Below are 17,910 nucleotides of genomic sequence, written 5' to 3' on the forward strand. Positions count from 1 at the left end.
TGAGATTTCTTTTTAAACAACTTTTTAAAAAAAATATTTTATTTATTTATTCATGAGAGACAGAGAGAGAGAGAGAGAGAGAGGCAGAGACACAGGCAGAGGGAGAAGCAGGCTCCATGCAGGGAGCCCGATGCAGGACTCGATCCCAGGACTCCAGGATCATGCTCTGGGCCAAAGGCAGGCACTAAACCACTGAACCACCCAGGGATCCCTGAAAATTGAGATTAAAACAATATGTAAATGTGATGTAATTTCACCACCGGAAAATAACAGAACCAACTAAAATGTAAAGAATGGGGGGAAAGGTGGAAATTAGAACAAGTTCTCTAATTTCTTCATGTGTAATAGCTGGGAATAAAAAGATACTTAACATTGACAATTCAAATTATAGAAATGTAAGCACATGTAAAAGAGCAACGCAACAATCAGAGAGCTAATACCAATGACTAAAATCAGGTGGTAAAAGAGGAAGAACTAGGAGCAGGAATCAGGGATAAAGAAAAAAAATCACAAACAGAGGAAAATAAAAATCAGATGAACAAATAAAAATCCATATATTTATCTCAACACTCTGCTTCCAAAGTCACAAAAGAGAACAAAATTCCAATAGAAAAATAGATAAAAGAAATAAACTGACCTTTTTCCTTCACAAAAAGGAAATACAAATGGATCTTAAGATGTTTAACCTCAGTCACTAGCAGAAATGAACAATAAAAATACTCCCAAGAGTTACAAAGGCACATGCACCTGTCAGATCTCAAGAATGACACACTTAAGATTCATGCATTTCACTGTAGGTGAGTTTCACTTTTCAAAAAGCTATAAACAAGTATTGAATTCTAATTAATGATATGCATGCTGAGGTGCTTTAAGTATGCTAATACCTCCCTCTTTCTTTGAACTGCATCCAAAAAATAAGAAGGATGTATAGATGGATAAAATGGAATAAAATGAAATAAAATAAATATAGCAAAATGTTAACAACTGTAGAGCGTGAGTGGTAAATATATCTATGTTCACTGTATATTTTTTTTTCAACCTAGGGAAAAAATATCTCTGGATAACATTTTCCCCCAAATTGGGAAAAATTGAAGAACTTGATAACAGTTTTCAAGGTTGTAGGACAACAGTAGAAGTTTACACAGGCACAGACTTCTAGGTATAGACTTCTATATCCATTTGAATTCTAATTTGGATATATCCTTAAGGATGGCAATTGCACCTGACAAAATTTAATTTACAGATGTACTCAGACGTGCAAAACGACATAGCTTTTGGACATATTCCCATTGTTGCATGATAAACAAAAGACGAGAAACCATCTAAATGTCTAATCGGCAAAAAAGAACGGTAAAAAAAAAAGTAAGACGTAGAACAGTTTGTATAACAGACTTGCATTTGTGTAAATAACAAATACATAAGCATCCGTATTTTCTCATATGTGCAGAGAATATACCTTCAGATCAAAAGGATGTACGAGGCTCTGCTTGGAACAGCTGTCTCTCCACAGATGAGCTGGATTACTGGGGGTGGAGGAAGTTTTCACTCCTTTCTCCTTGTGCTTTTTGAATTTTGAACTGTGTACAAGTACTTGTACAAAAATGTTACGTTTAGTCCTCAAGGCAGCTGGGTGGCTCGGTTGGCTAAGTGTCTGCCTTTGGCTCAGGTCATGATCTTGGGGTCCTGGGATGGAGCCCCACATCAAGCTGCTCGCTCAGCAGGGAGTCTCCCTCTCTCTCTCCCCCGGGCTCATGCTATCTCTGTCTCACTCTCTCAAATAAATAAAATCTTTAAAAAAATTAGTCCTCAAAAAATTAAAAATAGAATAACACTGATCCAGCAATGTGGCTTCCAGATATATATTCCCAAAGGAATTGAAGCAGGGTTTCGAGATATTTGTACACTCATATTCAGAGAAGCATTGTCCACAGCAGCAGGGCATGGAGACAACCCAATCCTCCATGTACAGGGGAATGGGTAAACACCCGTGGCACACGCATGCGTTGGAACACGACTCAGCCTTACCAAGGAGGGAAATCCTGACCCCTGCTACAGTGTGGATGCATCCAGAGGACACTGTGCTCAGTGAAGTCAGCCAGTCACAAAAGGACAAATTCTGTAGGATTCTGTGCATGTGAGGTCCTGGGAGGAGTCAAGTTCATAGAGCAGAAAGGAGACGGTGGGGCCAGGGCCTGGTGGTTTAACAGGGACTGAGCTTCTGTTTTGCAGGATGAAGAGTTCTGGAGATGGATGGTGGGGATGGTTGCATAGCCGCGTGAACGTCCTCAATGCCACTGACCTGGACATGTCACAGTGGTCACTATGGCAAATGTTATGTATATTTTACAAAAAAAATTTTTAAGGCACTATCATTTGTAAAAGAAAGAAGGAAAGAAAAACCAGCATTGGAACAAAGTGTTTGGGCCCCTCCGCCAAGCCCAGGGAGGAGCCCCCAAGCTGGTCCTTCCTGCCAGCCTGACAGCATCTAGGGCCATCTGTCCTGTTCTGTTTCAGTGGCTGCCCATGCAGGGGCCTGCTGTCAGCGTGAACAGCTCTCAGCTGTGGTGATGTCCAGCCTCTGGCCTGACCTCCCGGGGTGGCCCGACCCAGAGTGCATATCCTCCCAGTGGCCCTTGTGACCTGGTGACCACTCCGACTGCAGGTCAGTGCCCCCAGGCAGGGGTGGGGAGGCAGGCAAGGTCCAGGCCAGGGGGGAGCATGGTCGCTGGTGGTTATGGATGTGTCCGGACCTGCCCACCTGAAGCTGGCCTCCACGTCCTCCTGAAGGCCGGGGGGCGGGGGGAGGGGACGGAGCCCACCTGGCCCCCCGGCAGCGGAGGGAGAGGCAGGCGGAGGCTGAGCGGGAGTCACTCCCTCCATCTGTGGCTCAGTCCCTCCACTGATGAGGAGATGACACAGCGATGTGAAGGTACAACCACAGTTAGTGCTCAGAGGAATCGGGGGTGAGGTGCTGGTGTCACGTGTAGGGCGAGTCCTGCTGCAGGTGGCTCCTGGATCCTAGCAGAGCATGGCCTCACCGGCCCTGGGGCCAGAGGCCACAAGGACCGTAAGGCCACCTCACCCCCCCATGTGGCCTGGTGCCTGCGTGTTGTCGCTGCCCTCAGCAGGGAGGTGCAGGCGGGACCCACGGAGTCACTGCAGGGTCTTACAGGTCCCTGCCGGGCTGGGACGGGGCCCCTGTGGCTGCCCTCACCCATCCTCCTGCCACACCTGTGCCTTCAAGCCCTGCTCACAAGTCCCTGGGGAGGCGGCGTGGGGACGGGATGCAGACCCTCCACTCCCCCCCCCGCCCCCGGCAGTGACAGCGGAGCCCCTGCAGCTGTCCACACGTGCTGTCCCAAGTAGGGCTTCTGCTCGTTTCACGAACGTGCCAATGACCCCACCCGTTAGGGCTCCCTGCTCACCCTCGGGCAGCGGCCTGGCACAGTCGAGAGCATCAGGATGCTGTCCGTCCTGAGGGTGTCGGGCAGTGGACGCAGTGCAGAGCCCGCTCCCCACACGCCCCACCTGCACCCCAGGCCCACCCCTGCCAGCACCCTGTCACCTCTCCCCCTGCCCAGGAGGCCTCCGCGGGGCTTGGCCCCGAGGTTCAGGGCCGGGTCCCTGAAAGGACGCCTGCGTCCGTGGCCCGTCCTTACGCTCAGGAGGGGCCCGTGTCCCCAGCCCGGGCCGGCCCTGCCTCCCCACCGCCCCGGCTCTCCGCAGGGGTGGAAGATGGTACCGGTCAGCCCCCGGCTGCACGAGGAGCCCGCGGCCGCAGCCCCGACATGGAGGAGCCCACGCCCGAGCCCGTCTATGTCGACGTGGACAAAGGGCTGACCCTGGCCTGCTTCGTCTTCCTCTGCCTCTTCCTCGTGGTGATGATCATTCGCTGCGCCAAGGTCATCATGGACCCCTACAGCGCCATTCCCACGTCCACCTGGGAGGAGCAGCACCTGGATGACTGAGGTGCGGGTGTGGGGGGACCTCTGTGTCCCCTGGCTGCCGGCCCACGCAGCTGGGGGTGGACCTGGCCCCAGACGGAGGAGGTTCACTGGGCCCCCACCTGCGGGGGCTCAGCGGGGCCCAGCCTGGAGATGAGAGCGCTGGCCCCGGAGTCCAGAGGCTGGTCCAGGCTGGGGAGTCTCCGTGGGACTGGGGGGTGGCCCTGTGCCCTGGCTCCTGGGCACCTGCCGGGACAGGACCCGGGGCAGACACCCATCGTCACGCCATAGTGCCCTCCATGTGATGACACGCTCTGCCCTGACAGGGCAAAGCCACACGCGCATGAGCCCCAGCAGCTTGGGGCACAGATGTCCCCATTGGGCCTCCAGGGAACGGTGGTGAAGGCCAAGGCCTCACCAACTTCACATAAGGCATGGGGCTGCTTCCCAGCAGTATTTTTAAAACTAAAACAGAGAGGGGTCTATTTTTCCTGTCATGAATGAAATGTGCATTTTGGGAATTGGGAAAAATACAGAAAAATAGAAGGAAAAGTGGAAATAACACTTATAATCCCACCTCCCAAAAGCCGCCATTTTGATATATTTCTCCCAAGCTTTTTTACACGTATCTTTTTAAATAGTCCTATTCGTACCGTATGCACGATGTTGCACCACCTCCTCTTAGAGCATGGACGCCTTCCTGTCGCATCGCCTACCCATCATCCCAGCGGCTGCAGGGGATTCCAGCAGGCGGGGAGGTCACGGCTCCAGCAGTGTCTCCTCTGGCCACACAGTTAATTGTTGGCTGACCTCTTTACACAGAAATTTATTCCATGGAGCAGTCTTGTGGGCAGGCTCCATCTGCAGGGTGAGCACTGGACTGAGAGTCCTGGGCCTCATCCTCAATCATTCAAAAGCCGTGTGGCCATGAGCAAGTCCCGCCACCTCTCCGTGCCTTGGTCCCCTCCTGTCACAATGGGGAGGAAAAGCTTCACCACCTCCCTTGTTTGGTGCAAGGCTCCTGTGCTGAAAGGATGGGAGGGGACATATGGGGCGCTGGGAACAGGTTGCTGATACTGAGTGCCCTCGAGGCCTCCCTCCTCCCCCATCACCTTCATCCATGACCTTGTGGCAAGATCCCAGAACCCATTGCACTGCTCCCAAGTCCTGGCTCATTTGCTTCCTGTTATGTGACCCCAAATAAGTCACTCAGCCTCTCTGAGCCCCAATTCTCTCATCTGGAAAATGAGGGAAACATGTCTACCTCACAAGGTTGTTGTGAGGATGGAATGGAGGAACATGGACCAACCTCAATGTCCTTCCTTGACTCCACCACCCCAGGAGAAGCCAGAGGTCTGAGCCAGGAGGGGCATGGGTTCTGGGGGCCCCTCCCTGCACAGCCTGGAGCCCTGAACTTTCCTCAACTTCCCGGGGCCACTTCCCAGGCCAAACCTCCCAGCCAGAACCACTGGCCAGAGGGATACTCACAGCAACCTCTCCCAGCACCTGACCTCAAGGGATACGGTGTCTAGTCATTTACATCATTGTCATTGTCATCTGTGAAAGCACATGGTATGAGGTTAGACCACCCAAACCCCCTCCCCTCCAAGGCACAGCCTGCCATCCCCATCAGGAGAGACCTGCATCTGTGAAAAAGCACAGCACTCCCTTCCCATTGCCTGCATCCCAGCCCTGGGTCCAGCTCCAACCTAGGCACTGGGAAATGGGTCTCCAGAGCCCTGTTACCACTAGGTGACCCCTGAGAGTGAACAAGGCAACAGTTGTTTAGGCACATTCCAGGGCCTGTTCAGCTGTCTCCCCCTGCCCACACACACACACACACACACACACACGCTATGTGGGATGCACAAAGGGACAGCTGGACGGGGCAGTGAGCCCCAATGCAGTGGAGACTCTGTATGCAGGAAGGATCTAGAGCAAGGACCTCGTGCGTTGCCTCAGGCCCAGCAGCAGCCCTGGCTATGCAGCCTACCTCAGAGACACCCAGCACTTCTGTGAAAACTCATCAGCATGGATTTATGATGTAAATCAGAACCAACTCCCCATCAGCTAGGAACAGATCCCAAAGAACAAGGGGGCGGTGTCAAGACCTCACTTGGAGATTCTCTGGAATTCTCAGGAGTGAAAAGCAGGTGCCCTAGGGCCGTGCGACCCAAACTGTGATGAGGAACGAAGCACATGTGTGGTGGTGAGGAGCTCGCTGGGAATCCAGAATCCTGTGCCCAGTTCAGACCTCCAGAATCCATGTCCGTGGAGGCGGTGCCCAGGAATCTGCTAGCAAGGGCCACCATGCAGCTGGGGACACCCTCAAGTTTGAGGAGCATTGCCCTGAGGATCTTGTGATCCCACTTCATTCTTTTCCACACTGAGATTTGCTGATATCTCCCACCCTATCTCTGGACTGGGTTTGTGAGGGTTTTGGTTTGTTTTGTTTTTTGGGGTTTTTTTGGTGGCAAGGGGAAATAACATTTCAGAAAAGATGAAAAATAAAAAGATCATGCCCCATCCAAGCCTCCAACAAAACAGTGATTTTCATTGAGTATCCATATGCTCCCTTCTAATCTTTGTCCAAATGCAAGATACATTTTCTATAAATGTTATCAGTTATCTAATTTAAAATTATACCCCCCCCCAACATTACCCCATGAGCATGTTTCTGCCATGGTCTTCCTATTTATCTTTTTTTTTTTAAGATTTTATTTATTTATTCATGAGAAACAGAGAGAGAGAGGCAGACACACAGGCAGAGGGAGAAGCAGGCTCCATGTGGGGAGACCAATGTGGGACTCGATCCTGGGTCTCCAGGATAACATTCTGGGCTGAAGGTGGTGCTAAACCGCTGAGCCACCCGGGCTGCCCCCTATTTATCTTTTGAGTGGCAACAGAACATGCCATCTAGTGGGTGTACACAATTATTCAGACTCCTATCATCCAGTACTTGGATCACTTTCATTTGCCCTATTATATGTGTTCCAAGAGACCAAAGAAAGATGAAGACAGGTGTCACGAGTCCTGGGAGCTTGCTCAGGACAGTGGGAAATACACACTTCAACCATAGCCCCTCCACCTAAGACACTCACTGGGGAGGGAGGCCTGCTGCGCATTTGAACCTATTAAAGGGAATTTGGAGCTTCTGCTATTGCTCTGTGCTGCTAAGGATGAGGGGGTGGTCTTTGTGGTCAGAGCCTCTCAGCCAGTTCCTGGCCAGCTGAGATGAGATTGGGTTGTGGACAGAGAGACAAACTGTCCAGCAAGAGAAACGAACTGAACTTTTAAAGACCAGAAGCGGGTAGAGAGGAAATGAAAGCACGCAGGGGGAGAGGTCTGTGAAGTTGGCTGCAGCCCAAGGGTTAAGGGAAAACTCGACCAGAGAACAGGTCCCCCTGCAGAGAATAGGTGGAGGATTTTCCAGACAAGGTATCCAGGGGCCACTGCAGGCTGCTGAGGGCCCCATGCCCTGTGCAGCCCCATCATGTCCCCCCGAACCCTCAGTGAGGTCTGATGTAAAATGCATTCCGTGGTAGTGGTATATGGGGGCAATTAAAGGCATCTGGATGATGGGCCATGTGAAGGAACGCAGTCTGGAAAAGGACAGGTGTGGCAGCAAAAAATAGGCGGGAGCGGACAGAGTAACAGGCATGCAGAGATGCGAGGCTGCTGAGTGTGTTCAGATAGGCTGACAGGAGTGACAGGACACGAGCCTCACCAGCCCCAAGCATCACTTCCCAGCATCTCTATTGCATTTTTTCCAACCACTCAAATGTCCATATGTTTTTATGGAATTGGAAGACCCAGGCCTCTGTCACCCATAACCTTGTCCCAGAACTCAGAGGCCAGCCCAGTCTGAAAGGAGCTGGCCATGCGGTCAAATAGCAGGTGGAGAACTGCCTGACCTGTGTGTCCACTGCTGTGGTTCCATGCCCCTCCGCCCCCCGGACTCACCGTCGAAGACCGGCCCTGCCGCCTATGGTGGACAACCTGCATGGCCCCCCCTGGCCGGGGGCGCTGTCTCTGGAGAGGTGCCCCTGCTGAGCTCCCAGGGTCCACACCCCCATTTCCAGCCATTCTGTCCACACCCAGGTTGGCTGTGTCCAGAGGGGTAGACAGCCTCAGTGATATTGGCCCTCCCCGCGAGGTCCTCACGTCCTTGACAGTCAGCAAGGCTCTGCCTCCCTCCTGCGGAGCTTCTCTTCGGGACCAAGGCAGGCAGCACGCATCCTAGCAGGAAAGCCATGGCACACCCAAAGTGGTCCACAGTTTGAGGGCTTAGCAAAAGGATGTCTAGAGGTCAGGCAGGGCTGAGGGAAACGTGGGATTGGCCAGAAGTGGCAAGGAGGAGAGTGTTCTCAGAACCCACAGGACTGTGACCATGGGAGAGGGTCACCCAACGGGAGCCGTGGCCACAGGGAGACGGTCAAGACTCCTTCCCACGCCACAGGCAGCAGGGAGAACGTGGGGAAACATACACCCGGATCTCTCACCTTCAGCTCTCCACTGTCTCCTCGGGCTCTGCCATGGGCCAAAATGACCGAACCTCATAGTCAGGGGATCCCGCGCAAAGTGACTCATATATGTTAACGTCCTGGAAACATAACCAGTACAACCCACCCCTGTGAGCACATGGTGTCATTCATGAACTTCGCTTGGATGGGGAAGAGGTGTACATGTGCCCCCCATAGGGGAAACATAAAGTTCCATCCACCCCCATGTTGTCGGGGGAGGGCGCGATAGCTGTGTAGCCTCACTCCCACCCGGACCCATCCACCGCTGGGTGAGTAAATAAACAATTGCTATAAAGCACAGCTGCTAGAGTCCTCCCTTCTGTGGCTGGTCACCAGGCCCAGCTTGAGCATCACTCACGTCCCGTCTACCTATTCTGGGGTTCCCTTGGCTGGTGGAGTATCCTACCTCACAGAATGTCCCATATCTTCATCCGTGGAAGGATCTGGATTCCTGGTGCCCTGTCTTCACTGGGTTGCCAGTCTCTACCAACCCACAAAGCACAGGAAGAGGGTGTGAAGGCCTCACCTTCTCAGCAGGAATAGGTGCCCTAGGACGGCACTACTCAGACTATGGTTTTAGGATAATGGTATCAGCCACATTGGGGGTTTGTTAGGAATCCAAGTTCACACCCCCACCTCAGACCTACAGAATGGGGGTGTAGGGGTGTAGGATGGCTCCTCGGTAAACCTCTGGGTTCCAGAACCCATCCTCCTTGCCCCCCACACTGTGGAGAAGCACCCCCGCTTCCCACTGGCTGTTGGGATAGATCACCCCAACAGTGCAGTCATCCCCTTCTCTGCCCTCCTGGGCCAGTCAGAGGAGACCCAATGGCCACAGGAGGATCTCAGTTTCTAACCTAACACACCCATAACCGTGTACTCTGGTGGAAGCATTTCTTTTTCCTAAGAATTCTCAAAACCACCAAGGCCAAGGATACAAGGATGAAAACCAGAAATACTGTAAGTGGGTTATTAGTGTAACAGCCAGAGGATTCACTTGTGCCTCCATCCCTTGGTTCCCAGACCAGGATCATCCAGCTAGGGGGAAGGGTGGCACCATACAGCCTCTGGGTCAAGGTAAACACTGCGTCCTATAGGTCAGCCACCAGAACTGAGCCTCCCACAGGACATTCCAAATTTCCATCATGCCAACCGCTTCTGGGTGATGAGGCACGTGGTACACAAGAGGCCTTCTGGGGCAGGAGTCCAAGGCTGCAATTCCTTTGGTGGGAGGTCATGTCAGTGAGATAAATAACATCCTACAAATGCTGGGGAGGCAGGGATGGCAAGCCCATATACAGAATATGAAGCTCTTCCTACCACCCTCCATGACAGACAGGGTCCAGCGCAATCAACCTGCCCCCAAGGGGCTGGCCTGTCCCCACAGCCCAGTCCCAGGGATGGGACGTTGACCTCATTCATTGACAGGGTGTATATCTAGAAATGATGGAGCAAATGAGCCTCAGTGAGGGGGGGGCCGTGTTGCTGACCCCATATCCCACCATATCCCTTCCATTTGGCCGCTTAGCTGGTGGCACCACCGAGCAAGCACTGGAGTGGATAAGGGAAGGGGTCAACATCCCCACTGGATTACTGACCGCCTTCTCTGCCCTGGATGTCTTCTGATGGGCATGTAGTTGGCACATGAACATCTTCAAATGCGAGACCTTTCAAAAGATGTACTTCCACACACATCTCCCGGGGACAGCCCTGCATCGTCTCCTCCTGAATCCTCTACAGTTGGGCTGCTGTTCTGAGTCTCCCACTGGGGATGGTTAGAAGCTCCACACGGTATCCCTGTGTGCTGCAGACCCTCCCTACGCCATTGGGTCTCCCGGACCACCTGGCCCCTTCCAGTCCATAGGACCCCGTTATTACCACTGACATCTGGAAACTTCGTGCAAGAACATCATTGTCTCCACCCTGAGGGAGAGTTCTACAAGAATGCTGGAGGACCCCCCCCACCTTACTAGCACATTCTCAATGCCTTTGTGATAGAATCATCCTCAGGGCCCCCTAGACAGGTTGGGTTTGGGGTGACTGAACCACTTGCACGTGACAGACTCACCCCAACATTCCCATCTCCCTGAGCCCTCAGACTCGTTCCCCAGTATTCCCAGGAAACCCAAGACATCATCACTCCAGACACTCAAAGGATTCATCAAGGAGGGCTTAATTTAGGGACTATTCTCAGCAGCGTAGGCAGGTCTAAAAGAACCATTAAGGGACATTGAGTAACTCGGAATCGATGACAATGAGAAGCCGTTGCCATCCCTTGCTTGGGGGAGGGGGCAGCAGTACCAGGAGCCAGCAAGGGTCACAGCCATGTGCCCGGAGGAGCTGTGAGCCATCGGTAGAGGGACACAGCAGGACACAGCCACCCCAGGACCCTGGCCCAGAAGGGAAGGAGTGAGAACAACTGCTCCCAGCTGCTTTCTCCTCCTGCCCTCCACTCTCGCCTTAAGCCTCTGCTGCCCACTCTCACCAGGAGGCAGAGGGCATGAGCCTGGGCGGTGTCAACCCCTGGGGACACAGCAGGGCAGGGAAGGATGGAGAACAGACGCGGAGAGACAAGGGAGCACCGCCAGCGCTGGGCCCATGGTCTTCTTCCTGCCAACAGATGTTAGGCGTGGCCCAGCCACGGCCCCAAACCGATTTTCTAACTTTGAATATTCGGGCACGAGGACTGGAGTGGCAGTCCCCGATGCCCCTGGGACTCTTTATACACTCCGGTCCTCCCTCTCTCTCTCTCTCCACTCGGCTGCAGCAAAGCCACGGGCACCCTGGCTAAGTCCCGCTGGGTCCCCTCCTCCGAGAGAAAGAGCGTCCTCTGGCCTGACATAGTGAAGGGGGACCGCAGGGGACACAGCTGATCAATAGGCTCCCAGGTAGTCACAGTCGGTAGCGTCAGCCACCCTTGGGGCATGCCTATTAGTCCACAACCTGAGGAGAGTCGGGCCTCACCCTGTAGGCAGAGTGAGGGCCCAGGACGGTGAGCCCAGAAGGCCAAGGCCAAGGGACCGGACGCCCCGGAGCTGGAGCCTGGGCTCCACAAGCAGGGCTGTGGCGAACATCCGTGCACACATTTCTGAGCAGCTCCCATGCGACAGGGGTTCGCACGCAAACCACGGGTCGAGGCCAAAGTTCCAAGCACCTGGGCAGCCCGGGTGGCTCAGCGGTTTAGCGCCGCCGTCGGCCCAGGGCCTGATCCTGGAGACCTGGGATCGAGTCCCGCATCGGGCTCCCTGCGTGGAGCCTGCTTCTCCCTCTGCCTGTGTCTCTGCCTCTCTCTCTCTCTCTTTCTGTGTGTCTCTCATGAATAAGTAAATAAAATCTTTAAAAAAAAATCTTAAAAAAAAAAGTTCCAAGCACCAGACTCTGCCTGCCGGAGAGAAGCATCTGCCCTGGAAGCTCGGAGCTCTGGGTCCTGCCTCGGCTCTGCCACTCCCTCGGGTGTCAGAGAGGAACACGTCTCTTCACTCACACACCAAATGTCAGGGAGGTGCGGGAGCCGTCCTGCCCTTACCCCTGGGTCGGGGGTCCTCCCCTAGGACTCACGCTTTTCAGGGCCCAGCATGGGGCAGATAGACGTGCAAACTCATGTAAGAGTCCCGGGGCCCGGCGAGCCCCCAAGAGTCCACCTGGCATCACGACCTGCACCACAGGCGCCCCTCTCGTGAGTGACACCTGCCGGGCGGCCTCCCCCGGCCCTGCACCGTGTCCTCGGAGCAACAGTGTGTGGATGCCACGCAGGTCTGCGGTGGGTCGGGGCCACGGTGGCAGGTGGGTTCGTCCCTGACCGTGGGGACCCAGGGCAGCATTAAAAAGAAAATGGGTAAAAGGAAAGGTGATTGGTTAGCGGGTTAAATGTTCTCAGCACAAATGCAACTGACTCAGGCCCAACCCAGTGGCATTTTGCAGTTGTAACAAATACCCATTTTCTTGCTCTTTTTCCAATTTCTGCTTCTGGAGGCACGTACAGATTCAGCCTGGTAGTCACAACAGCTGCACATGGCAATGAGGGCACACTTGGCAATATTAACTGATTCGTATTAATTTATGTATACATTAGGCCTCATCAGGACTCAAGAGTGATATGAATTATTTTGGCAACGTGATGGACACTAAACACTAGGATTGCAAATAGTTTTATTTTTATAAGAAGTATGTAAATGATTTAATTGAAATTTTAAAAAATCAATTTAAACATTTCAGCTTGATTGAAATAATTTTGATATGAAACGTTAATGTTCTTCAATTATAATTTGTATCTTGCCTTTAATTTTAATGGACATTTTGAATGTTATCAAAGAAAAGTAACTGAAAAATGCATATAAAATAAATTTTATATTAGAGTTTTGTGAGACTCCACATTTTGTACATTTTGAGTATCATTCAATTTGCATTTTATTTATTTATTTTTTATGATTATATTTTTTCATGAGAGACACAGAGAGAGAGGCAGAGACACAGGCAGAAGCAGGCCCCATGCAGGGAGCCCAATGTGGGACTCGATCCTGGAACCCTGGGATCACGCCCTGAGCCAAAGGCAGATGCTTAACTGCTGAGCCACCCAGGTGTCCCCCATAATTCAGATTTTATTGAGAGATGAATCTAAAGGATTAAAATGCGATTGGGGATCCCTGAGTGGCTCAGTAGTTGAGCATCTGCCTTCAGCTTGGGGCCTGATCCTGGAGATCTGGGATCGAGTCCCACATCGGGATCCCTGCATGGAGCCTGCTTCTCCCTCTGCCTGTGTCTCTGCCTCTCTCTCTCTCTGTTTCTCATGAATGAATAAATAAATAAAATAAAAACCCTGAATTATGTCAAGAGTTAGGTTATGACAAAGTAATTAGCGACTCTAGTGAAATTAAGAATGATAGATTTTAAATGTTAACATTTTACTTTAAAAAAATTAATAAAACAACTCGTGAATTTGTGTGTCTTTAATGCTCACCCCCACACTGCCACCCCAGCACGGCTCATGTGCAGAGCTTGAGCCATTATGTCTGATTAAGAGAATAGAGGGGGGATCCCTGGGTGGCGCAGCGGTTTAGCGCCTGCCTTTGGCCCAGGGCGCAATCCTGGAGACCCGGGATCGAATCCCACGTCAGGCTCCCGGTGCATGGAGCCTGCTTCTCCCTCTGCCTATGTCTCTGCCTCTCTCTCTCTGTGACTATCATAAATAAAATTTAAAAAAAAGTGGTAGCATTTTTTTAAAAAAAAAAGAATAGAAGGAACGTGTTGGGGAGGTAGGTTCATCGGAGGCCGGGGAGCAAGAGGACACGGGGTGATGTAAGCAAGTGCTGAAGCTCTACACCTGAAACTAATACAATACTGTATGTTAGTTACACTTCAATTTAAAAAAGAAAAAGAACTGTTACTTTGATGTCTTGCCAATTTTCGATCATAGAAAAACTACAGATAGTTCTGCAACTATTTTTGTTTTGTCATTATGAAAACGTACGTCGAGGCAGGAGAACAGGATGTATTTTATTTCAGTGTATAGCATGGCTTATGCATCTTAAGTACTGAGGCAGAAATGGGTCTCAGTGGGTCTCGCAGTTTAGGGGTAGACCTAGGAATATGGCCTAATCCTGTCCCCAGGGATCTCCCAGATACTCATTCATTCAGCAAATACGTGCTGCGTGCCTACTGTGCTGGCCAAGCGCCGGGCTGGGTAGTGGAGAAAGCCCGTGAGCAGCAGCTAGCCCTGCCCTCGGGAGCTGAACCTCTGGAGGAGGCAGACGTTGTGCACATCATCAGACAACACTGGTCCGTTATCGCAGAGGCCACATCCTCCATGGACACGGAGATGTCCCATCCCGATCCCGCTGCAAGAAAGGTTTCCCTGCTCCAGCTACTGGAGCACTGGTCTCGAAATAAGCCTGGCCCCAGTCTTAGCCTGAGACCATGAAAAACAAAGCCAAACAGACAAAAAAGCAGAATCTGCAAGGAAGCATCCACTGTCTCCAGCTCCCGTAGATCAGTGGCTCCTCTGAGTCCTTGCTGCTTCTCCCCCAGGCCCGAGGGTCCTGCCGAGGGGGCAGATAAGGAGCATTTACAGGAAGCAGATTCATGCTTTGGAAGGCAACCCTGCCACGTTAATTTTTCCTGAGGTCGTTAAAAAATACATGCTTCAAAACTAAATAAGAAAAAAAATACATAACCACTTTTGTGGTCCATTTTGCATGAGGAATCTTTGAGATAAAATCAATACGGCACTTCAAATCCTAAAGCTCCCTTGTCCTCAAAAATATGGTGTTGTCCAGTGAGAATGGGGAAAATTAACAAGGCAGGAAACCACAAATGTTGGAGAGGATGCGGAGAAAAGGGAACCCTCTTACACTGTTGGTGGGAACGTGAACTGGTGCAGCCACTCTGGAAAACTGTGTGGAGGTTCCTCAAAGAGTGAAAAATATACCTGCCCTACGACCCAGCAATTGCACTGTTGGGGATTTACCCCAAATATTCAGATGCAGTGAAACGCTGGGACATGCACCCCGATGTTTCTAGCAGCAATGTCCACAATAGCCAAACTGTGGAAGGAGCCTCGGTGTCCATTGAAAGATGAATGGATAAAGAAGATGTGGTTTATGTATACAACGGAGTAGTCCTCAGCCATTAGAAACGACAAATACCCACCATTTGCTTCAACATGGATGGAACTGGAGGGTATTATGCTGAGGGAAGTAAGTCAGTCGGAGAAGGACAAACAGTGTATGTTCTCATTCATTTGGGGAATATAAATAATAGTGAAAGGGAATATAAGGGAAGGGAGAAGAAATGTGTGGGAAATATCAGAAAGGGAGACAGAACATAAAGACTCCTAACTCTGGGAAACGAACTAGGGGTGGTGGAAGGGGAGGAGGGCGGGGGGTGGGGGTGAATGGGTGACAGGCACTTAAGGGGGCACTTGATGGGATGAGCACTGGGTGTTATTCTGTATGTTGGTAAATTGAACACCAATAAAAAATAAATTTATTAAAAAAATATGGTGTTGGCCTGAAGCTAGCCTCATTCTTGGACAAGTTCTAAATGTGCAACAGGCATCTCAAAGGTGGAGCAACATCGGGGAGAGGGTGCAGGGTATAGAGGGCCCGTGGTGGGAGCAACAGGGCTCCTACCCCCTCCTCCCTCCCTGCAGCAGGGTGTCCGTAAGTCCAATCAGCACCTCCAGGATAACCTCCCATAGACCCCATCCTGCCAGAGACACCTCTGGGCTCGCTCCTCCTGGTCGGGGCATGTCTAAAGGATTATACTCTCAGTCGTGTATTCATCCATTTACACTCCCCAGGGCCCCTAGAGACAGGAAGCACAAATGAAATACGAATTAATAAGAAGATGCAGTAATTACGGTGACCAGTGTGCCTGGGGATGCACGCCACCAGATCGCAAGCTCCATCCACAGCTTCAAAAAGCCTCCAGTTCACGACACACCGTGGCTAAAGAAAGAAGATTTGGCCACGAATGCTGTGTTTGTGTATTTCTTGTCCTCACATACAGAGATGTTTCAATGAGCTCGGCTCCCAAACCACAGAGCACTCATTCCCTTGTGGTCGGGGGCGCCCCAGGTATTCCTGGCGGCTGCAGGTCAAGGAGTCCCGGCCGGAGGGAGCCCAGGCAGGTGCGTGCTCGGGCCGCGTGGATACGTGGATGCGTCTGGGTCCACCTGCCCGTATGTCCCGGGCTCCCCAGCCCCACCCAGCAGATTTCCACTTCAAGTACACAGCGGGGGTATAAGTGTGTAGTTTCAGGAGCCGATTCCAGCATTCCCTGGCACCAGTGTGGCCAGGTGGAGTGATGATGATTTTAATGACATTTGTCTGTGAGCCGGAGACCTCTGGGAAAGCTCTGCTGCGAACAGATTCCAGCAGAGCCCACGTAAGGGGAGGTGGCCCTGGGAACAAACCCCCCCCCCCCCCAGGAAGAGTCTGGCCTTCCAAATTCAGAGAGTAAGTGTTTGGATCAATCTTATCCGGATGGTATAGGGGCCTGGGAGTCCCTGCCGCCACCCGGACTATACAGGATTTCCAGGAAATCAGCAAAGATCGGAGACTATGGCCCAGGGCTGGGCGCCATGGAAGGGTCGGCTGCGTGAGAGCAGGTGTGCCTCCGAGCAAGCGGGCTGCAGAGACTACCAGCTGCCCCAGCAGCCGCTCCCCTCCTCTTCCTTAGCCACTGAGCTCTGGTTTTAACTGAAGAAACAATGTATGCAGCTAAAAAGATTACATCCTAGACTTCCTTGCAATGAGGTGTGGCCTTGTGACTAAGTCCTTGCCCATGAAATTGGGTGAAAAGTGTGATCTGGAACTCCCAGAACGGCTGCTTAAACTGATATAACTCAGCCGGAAGGGGGGTGCTTCTATGCTCCCCAAGCCCTGCCTCTGGACTTCCTTCTACAGGCCTGGAGCTTAAGCACAGTGGCTGGAGCTCCAGCAGCCTCTGGTACCATGAGGTGGCCTTGAGGATGAAAACCATGTGCTGAGGATGAGCCATGTGGCTCGTCCATGACACTGCGGTGCTGCGTACAAACCCCACGCTTCCCGGCCCTAGAATGCTTTCATGGGAGAATGAGCAGCCTCCTCGATGTCCCTAGACGTGATAAGCACGCTCCGTCCTCGGAGCTTTGTACCACTAGTCCTTCTGCCCGGGGCATTCTCTCTCTGCAGATACCATCCAGTTGGCTCCCTCACTTCCTTCGGCCTCCGGGCAGGAAAGCACTGAGGATGACATCGAGCCTTCTCTGAGCAGCCTGCTTATGAAGTCATCGCTACCTTATACACTATCTCTTCCTCATCCCTTTGCTTATCGTCTGTCTCCTTCCTCCTGCGATATAAACACCACAGGGCAGAGGTGGGGCTGTTCTGTGCTCCGCTGCATCTCCTGTGCCCAGAACGGTGCTTGGCACAGAGGGGGCGCTCGATAAAGCTTTAGGGATTCAGTGAATGGCATCATCATCATCCTCCCGGGCTCTGGTGTGAGGTCCATCAGGCTCAGGAAAAGCCACCGTGGGAACCAGGGACTAGGCTGGGACTGGGGCTGCCTGTCTGCCATGGATAGGGTGGAGGAGAGGGCGTGGAGTGCACCCTCTGGATTCTCGTGGGCTTACAGGGGAAGCAATGCTAGCCCCTAGCCCCCTTTCTGCCCTCTCACAGTTCTGGTGTGTGTGTCCACATCCTGGCGGCTCCACCCGAGGTTCCCAATGTGCTGAGATGGCCACAGAGCCTGTGGACCAAGTCTGCACCTCGTGTACCCCCATGAGGCAGCCACAAGGAATACTGGATGTGTGGGATGCTGGGATGATTTTATGTATCCGCTTGGCTGGGCTATGATACCCATATGTTTGGTCCAACATTAGTCTAGAGGTTTCTGTGGAGGCATTTTTCAGATGAGATTAATATTTGGGCAGCCCAGGTGGCTCAGCAGTTTAGCACCACCCT

The 17,910-nt window shown here is 52.1% G+C and overlaps 1 protein-coding gene across 2 annotated transcripts in view; it reads left to right on the top strand.

Moving 5' to 3' along the window:
- The window catches only part of CTXND1 (cortexin domain containing 1), a 55,678-nt gene extending 49,208 nt beyond the window's left edge, over window positions 1-6,470 (top strand). For both annotated transcript variants that reach the window (XM_038533004.1, XM_038533005.1), the window contains 2 exons: window positions 2,515-2,662; window positions 3,727-6,470. In XM_038533004.1, the coding sequence (XP_038388932.1) occupies window positions 3,789-3,968 (180 nt within the window). In that variant the 5' untranslated portion in view covers window positions 2,515-2,662; window positions 3,727-3,788 and the 3' untranslated portion in view covers window positions 3,969-6,470. The remainder of the gene's footprint in view (window positions 1-2,514; window positions 2,663-3,726) is intronic.
- Window positions 6,471-17,910: the final 11,440 nt, after the last annotated feature.

Source organism: Canis lupus, chromosome 3 (assembly GCF_011100685.1).
Source record: "Canis lupus familiaris isolate Mischka breed German Shepherd chromosome 3, alternate assembly UU_Cfam_GSD_1.0, whole genome shotgun sequence".
NCBI lineage: Eukaryota > Metazoa > Chordata > Mammalia > Carnivora > Canidae > Canis > Canis lupus.